We start from the raw sequence: 16,115 nt of genomic DNA on the forward strand, positions 1-16,115 counted from the left end.
CACGGAAAAAAATGGAGCACGGGAAAAAATAATCGACCGAGTGCGTGCATATCAAAAGGGCAATAGCGAAGGGAAAAGGAAGGAAAATTTAACAGCAAAAGATATTATATTTTCTGCAGTCAATTCTACCGCGCAAAAGAAAACAAGTACCGGAAGCACGGAAAATCGGCACAATCACGATCGAAACAGTTGTTGTGCTGGGATGAGATGCCCCTTTTTTGTTTGCTGCTCTTCCGGTTCCCCCTTGGGCTACGCTTGAAGGATGTCGATGAGGAAGATTAATGATGATTATTCAGATTTCTCGCAAGGAGTTTGGGGCCCTCCCTCTACTACTCCTCCCCTGGACCGGCATTAATGCGATAAATTGCGTATGCCAATTTTTCATCACTCCAACTTCACTGGGGGAAAGGGAGGTTTTGCTGGGTCCGGAAATTGGTTGGCCAGCAAGTGAAGTTTGTAAGTGCAAGAACATGAAGAGAAAAAAAGGGAGTGAGTATCCCGGTTTTATTAATTCCCAACCGGACGATTTGCGTTCGCTGCAACAACTTTATACGGTCAAGCTTTAATACCTACCAGGCGTCTCCATTTTTGCTAGGGTGAGTTTTAAATTTTTCCTTAGTAAACTTTTTTACCGGAAATTTGATGAAAAAACTTTAAATGTAGAGGTAAAAAAACTTATCTTATATTTTAAAAAATAATTAAAACATTCATTTGAGTCCAAATAATTTGAAAAAAATTGAAAATTTAAATTGGCTTACCAATTTCATCTAACCCGAATCCAGAGGCTTTTCCTACCAAACCAGTGATCACCAGTTCCAGCATACCCAATCTTTTCTTTATCCTATTTTTCCTGCTTCTTCCTAACATCGCTTTTCATGCGTAGATTTCATACCCCATTTCATCGTTTATCCCGTTTTACCCCCTGATTTTCCCGGACTCTTTCACCGGGTGTTTGCGATGTGTGCCAACCAAATCTCCGTTCTTTTTTCTCCAGTCACGCCACACTCTTCTGGCCGCGCAAGGTCACTCGCCGCTTATTAGACACACGGCTGGCACGGCTTGGCGCCCTTCAGCTGCACACCTTTCTGCTGCACATCGACAGTCGGCTCTTTCGGCTGCCCGCACCGCAGGGATGCCTCGCTCTAGCGTCACGCACGCACCCGATAATAAATTATCCGGCGGTCAATCATCGTCAGGCGTGGGTCAGGCGTGGATGGCAACGACTTGAGGATGGGAGTACGGGAACCGAAGGATAGGTTGCATGTTGTTAAATTATTATTATTCCGCAGCATTGGTGGATGCCCTCGCGCACACACACACACACTTGGGCGCACACACAGTCGGCCATCTTAATCGAATCACGCACCGGGTTTTCCGGATATGACGGACGCCAACGGCTGGGAGGACGCTAGAAAGCGGGAAACGGGCCGGCCGGCAGGCCGGCAGTCAGTCAGGCTAGCAGCTGAAGTCAAACACAGAAGGGACGGACCGGGCCATGTATGTGTGGTGGCACACGCGCTTTCCCGCGGGTAGCGCTGCCTCTCGACGGGCAGCAAGGATAAACGATGAAGCGATGAGGAATTATTCAATTAATTACAACCAAATTACGACCGCAAAGTGGTCAAGCTGCGATGGCTTAGGATGGCTGGAACCGGGACGACCCCGGAGCAGGATTACCTTCCACAGTGCCGAAGAAAACCTAATTGCGAAACAAAAACTCTAAAGCTCCTGGTCTGTTCTCCCTATTTTTCCCTTCTCCCGAAACGATGTGGCGCTGAGTTATGAAACGAAACGGTCCCCTGCCAACGGTGCTTGCCTCCGAAAATCGGAAGGAAATCGACCCGGGCGCGCCGAGATGAAGCTTTATTATCATTCGCAGCACGCAGCGCCCGTCATCTTCATCAGACGGATTTCAATTTCGGAAAAGTGTAATCTAATACGAATGAAGGAAAATCCAACTGACAGGCCTGGCACATCCAGAAGCCGGGTGGCGCGAGGATTTTGCTCGTTTCTTTTTTTCCTTTGCCAGGGATCCCGAAGAAGGATAGTAGCAGAAGATGAGGATGGCAGCATTGGATGCAGAGCAAATAAAGCACAGCATGGAGAAGCGGTAGACGGTTTCCATCTGGTTTGGAAATGACTGTGAAATCATAGTCATAATTTTCACTACCGAAATCGTTATGTAAATTGAAGTGAATTTAGTTAATATTTCATTTTTATTTTAAGTATTGATTTTAAGGAAGCCCCAAGAAAGAGGAAAATTCCGGAAGGGACGCTTTGTGATGCATTTATAACAGTGATGAAACATTCAAAATTAGCTTTCTCCTAATATCTCATCCCCAAGTAACAAACTGTAACGTGCTCGTCCAACTTTTTTCCTTCCTCATTCATCATTCACCAGGCTGCAAATGGCACAGCTCACAGTGTGACGTGATTACCGTGTGCTGACAGTTTTTCCCCGCCGAAATTTCCCCCAAACACAATGCTTAATGCATAATCCCGGAAGTTGATTTGTTGCGCGAAAAGCGGTTCCGAAAAAAAAACTTTCTTCGGAAAAGGTAAGAAAATAAATAATCAACACGCAACACCGGGTCGTCCGTCCGGCTGCGAAATTGTGATCGTGAACGCAAGATACGCCATTGATCCTCTTTGCGAGGATTAATTCAAGTTTTCCGATTTTATCCCATTTTGGGGGAAAAGAGAAAGTACGATTATCCAGCGCAACGCTTTCCTTTCCGCCACCGGAATCCTTCACTGCTGCTGGTATTCTAATTTCGTTACGCACCGAAAGTCTTTTCGGATTGCCGGGTTGTTGCCTCGCCAAATGCTAGCAGGTTAGAGCCCTCACGCCAGAGTTCGGGTGGTCGGTACGATAAAGGACAAAAGGGTTCCGCCTGTTTCTCTGGCTCCAAAATCCAACGCTAATCCAATATTGTGCCGAAGCCGCAAGAAGTGTCGAGCAGTGGGAGATATTTGTTGCGTAAATAACTGGGCGGCGGCAAATTTTGCTGGAGTCTTGCACCGGGTAATGGAAATGGCCGTGCGTCGCTCAAATTTAAACAGGCTTGCTGAAGCCAAAACTCCACCACCAGCCCATCCTCGAAATGAAAAGAGGTTTAACTAGAAACCGATGTGCTTTTTTCCTAAATCTCTGTGTGCTTTAATATCTCAATAACGCTTCCGGGCATTGATTAAACCGACCAGGTTCGCGCCGGTGGTGACTTTATCAACGAATGCGGCCGGAATGAATCTTCAAGCTTCAAGCTAGCCCGATCTCCAGCCACCCCTAATCGAGGGCTTCCGGAACACGCCGGTCATGATGGCGGCGATGATGGCCATGAGGCGTAGGAAAGTTTTCAAATTTCATCATTTAATTAAATTCCATCATCGAAACCAGTATTCTTGCCGGCTGCTCACGAGAAGCTTCAAATTTCGTGTTTGGATTTGGGTACTTTGCCTAGTTTTGCCGCGTTACGCTATGAAATCTTTTTCCCACTCCCCCGTCTGGGGGGCCCGATTTAATAAGCAGCATCCGTCCAGTGGCGAACCAGTTTTGCGAAATATGGCTTTAATCTGGTGGGCTATTCCCCCCGGTGGCTCAGTGGTTCGCCCAGTGAGGTGAATTTAATCCACACTTATTTAATTAAACGGTAAAGCGTCCTTTAAAAAGGTGCGTGTGCCGTCTTCCTGGAATCATAACTGGTTAACAGGTTGTTCGGGAACTGGGGAGACAGAACCGCTCACGGGAACAATAGTGAGCTTCTCAATTTCTTACGTGGAATTATTAGGTCATAAGAGGACCTCAATTTTGAGGCCAGTGTGTTTGCTCACAATTCTAAAAAAACCCTTAGAGACGCAGAACACTTGCCCTGATTATCCCATTGTCAAGATCGAAATCCCATCCCCAACAGCCCGAGATTTTACGATCACCCCTGCCAGCCGTTACTAGACGATAGATGCAACCGGTAACCTAGTACGCAATTGGCGCTGCTGACGGACGACCAATTCGGAGCGAATCCATTTTATTTCCCACCCTCAGCGCGCGAATCTAGAACACATAAACACCCAATCTATCTCTGCAGAAAAGCGCGCGCGTGTGTGTGTGTGCCTGCTCGCTAGTCCACCCCGTTAGGACGCGCGCCCGGACTAGCCGGGCATCAACGGCGACCCTGATGACATTAACGTGTAACTAAATTATCGTTGATTTGTTTTGTGTAAACAATCCCTCAATCGTGCAGCACCCGTGCAAATTGCAATTGAAAGAGCGCAGGGCTAGTTGTGTGTGTGTGTGTGTGTGTGTGTCGGCCTCCCTTGCAGCTTGTGCAGTCGCACAACTATCAGTGTCACCAAGGGGTGTTTTTATTTTATTCTTTTTTGTGTTTGCTACTTCCCGCGTATGGGGATGCTTCTAAGAATCGCGTCTTCAAGCAGTGCGCAACGATGTCGGCCGATGTCGGGAAGGCGTTGAAACGATTTGTATTGTGTTAGTCACGCGAGTACAGGCGGAAACCAACTTGTGGGGACGATTTGTTTGTCTAGGCCTCGGCGGGAAGAAGATCACCAGTGGGAGAACAAGCCGGAAGGACAAAGATCACCAGAGCGTGTATGGGAATGGGGTGAAGGATAACGCTTAGTGGGGTGGGGGGTTTGGCCATCGTAAGCAAGTGTCAGATGAGCAAACTGCCATCATTTTACCAATCATGGTATAATGCAAGGGTGCATCTGAAGGCGTTTAGAGGGCGTCGTGGTGCTCGCGGGGCGATAATATTTAATGCAAGGACTTGCAACTAGAGATACTATAACTGGATTCTTACTTTTGGTTTAATTCTATTCTGTGCCTTGTTCTATCCTCTCTTCTACTTCCGCCGCGGTCATCCCTCCTTGACGCCTGCCAACTCCTTCATTCCGAAATCCATGCGCTCGCAACACATGAGCTCGCGTGGATAATTTTAAGAACATTACAGCTCGACTTGGTAAAAACCCACTAACCACCTAAACCTATTAACGGAACCGAAGTTCTCCAACCACTGACCACCCCAAAATAGAAGGCTCATAAACGACTCAACTCAGGGAGTTGTTATTACAAGGCCCCCTAATGACGACGGGCGCGAAATTCATCGAAAACCCTGGTACCGACAATCAGCCCGACGTAGCAACACCTATTAGAGCGTTTGCTTATTTTAGCTTCTGCTTCTTCATTTCTCCCCCCCATTTGCCACCCGACGTGACGCATTCAATTGATGTCAGCAGAAATGTGTGGCCTTCCGGTGCATCGCGCGCTGTGAAATGATTCTCTATTTGCGTTACTCAATTTAATTTCAACAGCCGCGCCCCCTTTTGAGCTAGGTGCATTTTTAATTAACAACTGCTAAGTTTAGCTGTTGCACCTTTGCGCAGGCTAGCGAACACAAGTAAGAAAAAAAAAACCCCAACTGCAAGCGGCATAGCAAATGCAACCTCCGCTTAGAACGCGGTACGGGCGAAAGCCGTTAAACCGTGCGTCAAGCCTTTAGAACGCGTCTGTGCACAACACTTGCGTGCTGCATTTCCGATACGCGTGGACGGTGTCCGATTGATCCGGCGACCCGATCCCGTTTCCCTGGTGTCCTAGAATTCTCAATTTCACCCATCAAAACACTCGCTCACACGCACCGTCCAGATAAGGCAAAGGCACAGTAAAACTAAACCTTAAAACACCTAACAAATCAATCCCCGTCCAGTGTTAGTGGGGCACACACACAGAGGTGCCTAGTGAAATTAACCTTTCCCATTCCAGAGCTAGACTAGAAGCAGCGGGCGAGACTTATAGGCGCGTTTTGCTAACGCCTTACATCATACCGGTGCATTCCAGTGCCTTCCAAAGTGGCACTCGTAAAACATTCTAACTAATTCTAATCGAATTCGCGAGTCGCCGTCGCTGTCTCTCTCTCCCTCTCGCTCCTGTACGCTGAGCTCTGAGTCATCCAGGGCAAGAAAAACTCGCTTCCCCACAGCAACTTGAAGCTGGGGCTCGAAAAGTTCAAAACACCACCGGCCGGCAGAAACCCCAACCAGCGAATCGTTGCACTTGGATGCGCGCGTGTCGGGTAAACTTGAAAAAACCTCGCCCGCTCACTCCAAACAGCCCGGCAAACAGTAAAAGTCAACCGACCATCCGGCAATCACGCCGGCAATGCTTGCCTGCCTGTGCCTGAGTAGGTTACATCACATCCCCTTCTGACAACCGTACGCCGGGTAAGTTGTCCGGCACGTGGAGCATGGAGCACACAGCCATATAGATTCGCGGCGGCGGTGAAAGGTGGAGAAAGTGGTCGAAAGCGAAGGTGCTAAAGAATAAAAATATCCCGATGGCGGGCGCGGCAGGACGTATCCACCTCTTTTACGGCCTTCCACAATCGAGCACCGGCGGGGTGTGTGGGGAAACAAGTGCGCAAGGCTTGCCGGTGCTGTCAAGAAGTCGTCTAAATGTCTGCCTGCGATGGAAACCGAGCCGCAGTCGCAGAGGAAGCGAACGTTGTAAAGTGTACTTAGGCACTCCAAAAGCCCAAGTGCCATCAAAACAACAACTGCCCCGATAACGACAAGATCTTGGCCGGGTTTTTTTTTTTGTTCTCCTGGTGCTCTCTAGCTCTCTCGTTCTATCTGTCCAGCTCGACGAGACGAGTCGTAAACAACTGCACCTTATGGCGAAGCTTTGCTCTTCCGGAATTGTGTCTACCTTGAGGAATGGCGTCCTATCCCTCAGAATCCTGTGTGTGTATATATAAGCGAGAGATGCACAAACAAACTGGGCAGCCCTAGGTTGTCTCGTTGACCTGTTTGGACAACGACTTAACGCCTAAACTGTCGCCTGCCATCCTCTCCAAAGCCTGGAGCTCCCCCGGAGCTTATCAAGCTCAAGCACCTTGGACTTGAACACTTGAGACCTGGCCCATTTGCACCGGGGCTAGGCGACTGTCCCGCTCACCCGGTGGAGTTCGATGAACGGTTAGAGCATCCTCCCTGGCAATGGTTCACGTGTGAGTATAAGAGTGTGCCGTCCCCGCCTATCAGTCACCTGGCTGAGAGGATGCTAACAACACATTATATCATAGCCCTAAGTACTGTCAACTTGAAGATAGTGCTATGGCAACAATAGGGCACCGTTGAGATGTCGTTAACGTTGACGCCCTCCCCTTTCCCAGACAGCAATTTTTGGAGCCATATTTGCATTTAGCCGTGGATTTAAACAGGCTAAAATAAAAACAGCCCACCACGCGAATGATTCAGAGCTGCAGGTCGCTTCCACCTTCAATGCTTAATCGGTTTTCGGGTTCCAAAGCAGTGCACCGGACTTTGTCGCCGTTTTTCCACACACCGAGCGGTGGGCAAACCTGGTCAGCAAATCATACAGTCACGTACGGTCGGGCTGATCACGTTTTCTGTCCGTCCCAAGCACGCTTCCCATTGCAGCAGCACCAGTGTTGCATCGCTTGTTTGCGCCGTTGTTTGTTGGAAGAACGAACAGAAAAAAATACTTCGACGCAACATCAGGTCTCCTGCACACACACACAGACATTGTTTTTGCGATCACTCATTTACTACGGTCACAATATACAAGCCCTGTGTTTTTATTCACCCATTTATCAGAGCTGTGTCGGCTGCTTGTTGACATCGGTGACAGAGCTACTGCGTCGGGGTAAGGAAATCGAACGCCGAGACATGACTCATGGTTTGGGGATAGAAAAAAAACACTTGGTAAAGCGCTTATAAAGCTCCAGATATTTGATGCAAGTAATTTAAGCTGTCTGGTTTATTATTAATGCGCCTTTTTTAATGGTAGACTGTGTCCGTTACGAGCTTATTGTTGAACAATTTTAAAACAACACCAGCCAACCAACGCCGCGGAAAAGCAACACGAATGATATTTTATTCTACACTATAAACAGATAAATCATTCTAAAGGAGCAATAAGCCCATTTTTGCTCTCAGGTGGGTTAGCTGTCCGTTTCATCACCACAGCTAAAACCTAGTTCGCACCTACTTACGAGCCTTTCCTTGTTGCCGGAAAGCTAACCTCCAACAAAGCCCAAAAAATGCTTCCAAACATTTCTCGCTCGCTCTCTCTTTCTCTCTTTCTAAGCACTTGGAACCCAGAAATCTAGTGGCTGGGGCGAAAAGTCAACCAAAACCGGAAAACACCCGCTTGGCACGAGATATTGAGCCCGAGCCAGCCGAAACGATCTGAAAAATTTGCCAAACCCCCTTCTTGCGGCTCTAGTTGGAAGATTTTTCTGCCTCCAACCTTCCAGATGGTGTGTTATTTGCTGCTGGCCAAAAATATTCCATAGAAGAATAATATTTGAACGGCATTCTCCGCTCACCGTTTCTTGCCATTTTCCAAGGCATCTCGGCTGTTTTTTTTCTGCTTCCATGGTTTGCCTCGGTGTTTTTCACCCTTCGGAAGCCTTGCAGGGTATTTCGACAGTTCGTCACCTCAGCTCGGCGACGCACACAGCCCAACCCGGGGGACACGGGAAGCAAACTAAACCAACAAAACAAAAAAAAAGCAGGCATCAACCACGTTGGGCTTCTACCAAGGCGACACACGAACACACACACATAAAAACAGACCAGTGCTGAAGGCACACAAAAAAACCCCCAATCCCCCAACGAAATGCGTCAAGAAAACAAACGCTCTTTAGAGCTCGCGCATAATTTTGGCACAATCTGGCACACTCCACGGTGTGGGGCCAGCGCCACCGGGTAAACGATCGTATTTATCAAGCAATTAACACTTCTTCAGCACGGCGCCCCGCGAGAAAATTGCCAACGGAAGACGGCGAGGCTGTCGAGGGGGAGGAGGGGGGGAAGAGAAATATTTTTGCACTTTGCCAGGAAAAATCCGCCAGACAGTGTTTTTTTTTTCAATCCTCCAGCGCCGGATCTTCAAACGGGCCAGCGATGGTAAGAAGCAAGAAGAAATTACTAACGACACCCAAAACTCGGCGAACGACGAATATGCCCAACCTGGCCCGTACACAACGGCTAAACGATAATGATAAAATAGCGAGCCAAGCCAAGAAGAAGCTAGGAGCTAGGAGTGCAAAAGACACCCAAACTACCTACGTCTAATAACGAGTCGCGGAACTTGCTGACGCCTTTCGATAGCCGAGCCGTGCCTAGCCGTGGCGGGCAGAAATACATCATCGCTTAATTCGGTTTTAATAATTCATTCTATCTTCTTGCCATTTAGCGACCAAACACACACACACACATAGCTGGGGAAAAAACACGAGTCGTGATTCTCCAACTCCAAGATAGCTTGGCCCAAGGAAAGATAGCTGACCGAGACCGAGCTGGTGTTGGATTACGCATTTTCCGCACATTATATTTTGGACTCCAATCGGCGAATCGGGCGGTTGATGATTAACAAAAACATCAAACCAACAACAACAAAAAAATGGATCGGTTGGAGTGGACCGGAAAAATGTGGAGATGGAGACCGAGAAAAAAAAAACAGGACAAGATAATGCTTTAACGACAAGCTAAATCTGCCCCAAAGAAGATGATTAGCGTAGCGTCAGTCAGATCTTAAAAGCAATGCAAGAATCCGGGATCCTGTCCGGCAGGCACGTTGGTGTTGAATGCTAATTTTTGGTCCCAACAAAAAGAAAAAATTCGGAAGAAAACTGGAAAACAGACTAGCGCTCTGTGATTGTTCTAATTTTTCTGCTTCTTTTTTTTCCTCCTAGGGGGGGGAGTATTTGAGTGTTTTTGTGCTCCGGATAAAGATTAAAAATTAAATTGGATCGGTCGAACGGAAAGGTGACATTGGCGTGCGAAGCTGATCCCTTTTCATTGTCAATTTTCCCTGACCCAACGCAACGGTTCACTTCCGGTTGAAGCGTTGAATGTTGAATGAGGACGCTTTCCAATTTAAGGATAAAGGTTTCTTGAGCTCTTAAAATGAAACTCTGAATCATTCTTAGCATGGTGACTAGTTTTACGCTTTTCAGCTTCCTTCCAAGAAAATATGATTTAATCTAAGGTTCGAAAAATACGACAAAGTAAAGCTACAATAAAAGCTTCCTGCTTTCTTCCCACGCACACACACACAAGAATAAAGGCAGGAAAAGGTAAAGTGTCCATTTCATAGAACGCGACGAAAACTTTCCCCTATTGCACAGTGGCAAGACGACAACTACAAGAATTTGCACAACAACCATCCGCGAAGCGTGTCCAAAGAACGAAAGAAACCCCATTGTTCCATTTCCAGTCCCAGCGCCCACCGATGCGGGGGGCAGGGAGGAAAACTTTAACGCAAAATCTTGCCAAGCGCGCCTTGGTTGGAAAATGTCAACCCACGTGGGGTGGTAGGAACGTGTCTCGGCGAATGGACAACACCGGAAGAAAGACAAGCGAAAACCGAGAGAAGAAGCGAGAAAAAAAAACCACCGTCCTTTTGCACTCGTTTTCCTGCCGGTCCATCGGGGAGTGCAAGAAAACGGCCATGGCATGGCGCTCGCTCAGTTTTTCCGCCCGAGAACCGCAGATAATATGGAAATTTATGTTTTAATCTAGACGATATAAATTATGGCCATCGATTCCATCCGGCATCCAGGGTACCGGGGAGGTTCACTCGGTAAAGAAAATGGCCAAAAATGAGCAATGGTTTCCACCACCTGCAGGTGGACGAGGAGGACGCTAGGGAGATGGAAAATGGAAAATCTGTGTGACAAAACGATCAACCGACCGAATGGACGCCAGCAAAAAAGCGGAAAAAACTACTACTAAAGGTTCGTCCTTTAGCATTCTTATTTTGGGGCGCGCGCGTACGCCTGTTCTCGCTGGAATTTATGTGCCAGTCAGTGTTTCGGGCATCTTTGATTTATTTGTGGGGCTCGCTCGGTGGTGGTGGGTTTTCTGTTTTCCTTTCCCAACTCTTCGCTGGCCTTTCGCTAGAGAGAGTTTGTGGTTTTTGTGTGGTGCTGCTTCATCCCGATGGGTATTAGTGTGAAACGAACGGATTATCCTTTCCTGAGTTTTTTTTTTTTTGTTTTGCTATTTTCATCCGGATCCATTGCCTTTACTAAGCAAGGCTTGGAGGCTTAGTGATGGTGCTATTAATTAAATGAGGCAGCCGTTTGGAGGCTTAGATTTTTGACTGCTTAAAAGGTCTTGCTGGTTATTGAAATCAGCTGGAGATGGCAAAAAATCCTGTCAAAAAATTAACTTCTAATCCAATTCCGAGCGTTTGTATTTAAAAACACGACACAAACCGCTGCAATGCCACACGTTTCGCGCGGAGAAAAACATTCATCATGCTAGCACCAAACAGTCTACGTGCCTGTCGGGGAGGCCACTGATAAGCCTGCACCGACAGCAATCTCCCACCGGGGCAAACCGAACCACACCACCAACCATCGATCGTAAAAATAAAATTGGTTCGCCTATTTGCCTTATCACCCTTCTCACCCTCAAATCCCATCCACCCCCCGGGGACCGGAGGGGGTGAGAATGCAATTTTTTGCGTTGCTGTACAGATAAACACAAGCCCCAAAATGCAGCTGCATCAATAGCATGGTTTTGTTTTTGGCACAGTTTTTTTTTCACCCCCTGTTTGGCAGTAGATTGTCCCAAAGTTCACTCACCTGCGTTGCATCGGTGTAGGGTGTGCTGGAGTTCTTATCCACCATCTGGGAGCCGAAGACGGGCGGTGAGGCGGCGTTGGTGGCGTACTGTTGCTGCTGCTGCTGCTGCAGCTGCTGTTGCTGCACCATCACCGTATCCATCTCGCTGTCGTGCTGTGACAACGCGTTGATCACCTGATTGTGTTGGGGTATCATCACTAATGCGCCCGGGCACGAGCGCACCGACGACGATTCACACGTCGCCGTTTCCCCGTTTTGCACAACGACGACAAGCACCACTAGCACCACGGGATGCACCAACGAGAGGAGAAAAACCAAAACTAATTGCACCAGAAGGATTGGGCAACTCTATTCACACTTTATTCCTCTCGCGAATTTTAACGATCAAAGCAACAACCAAAAACTACGTACCGGGATTTAACAATCGATCATTCAAAAATAAAAAAAAACACCGTGAAAAACCGTGTTGAACACTCGGCAATAAGGGAGGGGAAATGTGATCGCGATCTATATGAAGGTGTGAATCACTCACTCACGCACACGACCATCACTAGCACCGAGAGCGGCTAAGGGATGTGCACCGGATGTACTTTTATGATTGCCGGAAACATAAGGACGAGTGCATCATCCTCTTGAAGCCGATCGTAAACCACCGAAACCGACTGACACTTTTACTACAAATTTGCGTGTGTTGTTTTCCTTCCAAGGGGTTGGAAAGTGTGGCACCCTCTTCTAATCTTTTGCTCTCGCCGTGTTGCATACACTCGCGCACCTCAAGGGAGATGTTTTCATTTTTTTGTTGTAAATTTACACACTCACACACACGCACGACAGTTGTTGGTTTGTTTGGTTTGGGACTTTTTAGACACACACACACACACACAACAAAACCAAATAATTGAAACTCACTGTTGTAACGTATCACGTTGCAAGCACCGCACGTTTGTCGCTTGATAAAAACTGCATTACTTTTTTTTTCGAGAAGGAGAGAAAATTGAAAAACTTTTATTATTTAGCACATTTAATCACTTTTGCGATTGAAAAATTCTTATAAATCTTTCAAACACTTTACAGAAACACAATCCAACACATCCAGCCAGTTCGGGTCGTCCGCTACACCAGATGCACTTGATTGATGGAGTCGAGGCGAATGATAATCCACCCAACCACGTCAATCGTCTTATAAATCACTTTCGAACGATTTATTGATGCAGATGGTGTGTCCCGAAAAACACACACACACACACTCACACACCGGTGACACAGAGTTGCATTTACGTATTGCACCTTGTCATCAGGACTGGGAATGATCGTCTCACTGGATGCGAAGTCGAGTGATAAATCAAGTTCACCATTTTACTCGCTTTTCCGGTGTTTTTCCACCCCACGTACAGGTACGATCGCACTTCGGGTATGATGCATTAATCGGTTGCGTGTCACTGAATGTCACCTCACTGCCACCACGAGAAACGACCACAAATCGATCAATATACACGCGTGTCCCGGATCAAACTGTATCGAAACTTCAAAGTAAGCGCCTGGTTTATGTGTGTGTGTCGTTGGAAAATCTGAAAACGTTTGGTGTATGTACTGAAGTTCCAGAAATTACTCTAAACACCGATGACAGGTAGAGCGAGCAGTCAGAGTTCGCACATGACTTCCGGATTTTCGAAACAGAACCTCGACCAGGAAGGGATGCTCGTCAGTCATTTCAGGAGAATGTGAGATGTGGCAGGGCCCTACTTGGTCTAGACATGCGGTACGCGATAAGAACTCTGTGGAGAGTGTATACGCACCGAGGGGTTTACTTCCGTGTATAGAGTCTCAACATCAATTCATGTCTCAGCCAAAGTCCCAAGAGCGAGATCCTCAAATCTGTTTGATATTTATACTAATGTGTCAGATTTTAAATTTTGGACTTTGAAAATTGCATAAAATTGTTTAAAAAAAATCCAACACTCTCAACTGCAAGATTTTTTTAATTCAAAAAATTTAACAAAAAAATACCAAATTGCTCAAAAAAATGCTTTTTGGATGTAAAAATTAACCTTAAGATTATTGAAAATTCTCGGTAATACGGCTTCAAGCCGTCATGATTAATAAATAAATAAAAATAAATAATTGAAACTTCACACAAAAAAAAAATCGAGCTCAAAATTCAAACTCCATCAACGACTTGTACTAATAAAACTTCAACATCACTTCACTTGCAAACAGCCTTTAGCACGTAAAAAAAAAAAATCACAACGACCCGCAAGGGCATCTTATCTGTTGCTTCGAGTACCTACTCCTTACAGCCCTTTTAGCTGTAACTGTTGCCACTCTCTGGTTCAACCCCAAAGCGCACGAAAGTGCAAGTGCAAGTGGTTTTACTTTTTTGCAAGCGAATGCATCATGATGCACCACCACCCCTTGCAATGGTGGATGCAGCCGCATCATGTTGATGGTGGTGACAAACAGTCTCTGCCTGCGAAGGAGGTTGAGGAACTGACTACGAAACATAAAATTATCGAACTTTAAAAAAAATCAGCAAAATTCACAATTGCTTCGATAAGATAAGAACGGACGTAGAACAGTCGGGCAAAAAAAAATATCTTCAAACAGATTCTTGGGTTTAGAATTTCACAAGTCCCGGCTATTGTCGATGGGTGGTATACACTCGGACTGTTGAAGGGACAAAAAATCCCAACACTCCGCAACTTCCGCAGATCGATTGCAGTTTCGACAACAGATTCGATAAAAATGCATCACTTCACTCACTGCACCGATTACATGCATTACATCTCGACCAACTCTTCAACACTATCACACTTCCGACACTCGCTCATCATTAGATCAAGCAGATCGACCAGCTATTCCACAACGCTTCCAATATTCACCTATTTTCACGTGTCTGGAGCGTTTGGCTCTGCTCACATTTCCAGACTAAAAATTGCACAATTTTTGCAGCAAGGACATGTCACGATACGCGCGTGTATGCTTCTTGTGTGCGCTTCCAATGTTTTGCAAAAGCGTGTCGTGCCAAACACTCGAAACAAACCACAAAATATGCCGGGTTCGCCTAGCTTCACTGCTTCACTTGCTGCGGCACACTCAATCTACACTTGTCCGATTTTTGCGATGCCTTGCTATGTGCTATGTGTCTGCTGCTACTACTAAGATGCAAAATCGACTTCTGACTCTGACGGCCTCCGCAGCTTTTGCGTCCGTCCTGGGTAGTGTTGTTTTCAGACTAACGTTCCGTTCGACGGTTTCGCGACGGCCAACTCGCTCGCACTCGGGCTCGGGTTTTTCGGACCGCCACTCACGCACACCGTTGCACAATACGGAACGTTCGGCCCGTGGGCTCTCATTCATGCTATCGCACGCTCACGCTCAATCTCTCTCTGTCTGGCTGACGCGAATCGCTGAAAACACCACGACCGCGCGCCTCCACCCGCGCAACAGCATCCACCACACGAGCACGCAATTTCTGTTCAACAAACGACGTTCGGTTTCGTGAGTTTGAGAGCTCTAATGTCGTGAGTGGCACCGATGTGGAGGAACGAAACAATTTGAATCGGACAGGATTTTCCCACAAAATACTACACTTATTGACTTCACTATTTAGAGCGATTAGTACTAGACTCATAAAAGTAAAAGTAAACAAATGCTCGTTTGCTAAGTAAATTCAGCTCACCGAGAAATAGTGCGATGCACAACATACCACCATTCGATGCACTCACGCTGAGTGCCCTTCTAGAGGCACGCACACAACAGCGCGAACGCATTTCCCTGTTGGTGCTGTTGCATCAATGCTCGTCAGCTGTTCGCTACAGTTGTGTGAGTGCATATACAGCTTCGTCGAGCGAATGCGTATCCGTACGCGGTTGCGTGCTGGTAGTGGTGTGCATCTGTCGCTAGGGAGTTAACTACTGAATCGAGAGCTGGATTGTACAATTTGTTTTTAAATTTAATTTATTATTCTTATTTTTATTAGTTTTTTTCAATTCAGGAACTCTTATTAAATGAAAGCCTTGAAATAAAAAAAAATACTTCAACATCTTAAAATTTTTTGTCATAATTCGTCAAATTTAAATCTCTCTCGAAGCTATTGTTGCAAGTAAAAACTCAGTCTCAGAATGCTTACAATTTTTTCTGTTTGTTTGCAAACTTTATCCAACCAAAGGCACGTTTTTCGGCAATCGGGAAAAAAGTGTAGGCCCGTACCCAAACAACCCGCATCCCTCTCACCACCCACTTACGCACCGGAACATGCAGCAACACATGCGCAGCTGACCGGCAATGCCGTAGCATTTGCATGACTTTCTCACACGCGAACAAAACGTGCAATCGGCGTTGAATCACTCGCACGGTTGTGGGTGGATAAGGAAAATCACTCCCCCACAAAAAGGCGGCTAGAAATTGAATCCGCTTCAAACGCACCGATAACGTCCGTTATCGGTCAAACTCGAAAAAAGGGGTGAAAATAAAGTAAAACAG

At 46.6% G+C, this 16,115-nt stretch overlaps 1 protein-coding gene across 4 annotated transcripts in view; it reads right to left on the reverse strand.

Annotated features, from left to right (window-relative positions):
- LOC118510168 (myb-like protein I) overlaps nt 1-14,873 on the reverse strand; it is a 118,690-nt gene extending 103,817 nt beyond the window's left edge. The window contains exons 1-3 of one of the 4 annotated variants that reach the window (XM_036051680.1): nt 14,513-14,873; nt 12,706-13,145; nt 11,634-12,601 (exon numbers count right to left, since the gene is read on the reverse strand). In XM_036051680.1, the coding sequence (XP_035907573.1) occupies nt 11,634-11,828 (195 nt within the window). In that variant the 5' untranslated portion in view covers nt 11,829-12,601; nt 12,706-13,145; nt 14,513-14,873. The remainder of the gene's footprint in view (nt 1-11,633; nt 12,602-12,705; nt 13,146-14,512) is intronic. The other 3 variants (XM_036051681.1, XM_036051679.1, XM_036051682.1) reach the window with 3 other exon arrangements.
- Nucleotides 14,874-16,115: the final 1,242 nt, after the last annotated feature.

This window comes from Anopheles stephensi, chromosome 3 (genome assembly GCF_013141755.1).
Source record: "Anopheles stephensi strain Indian chromosome 3, UCI_ANSTEP_V1.0, whole genome shotgun sequence".
Lineage (NCBI taxonomy): Eukaryota > Metazoa > Arthropoda > Insecta > Diptera > Culicidae > Anopheles > Anopheles stephensi.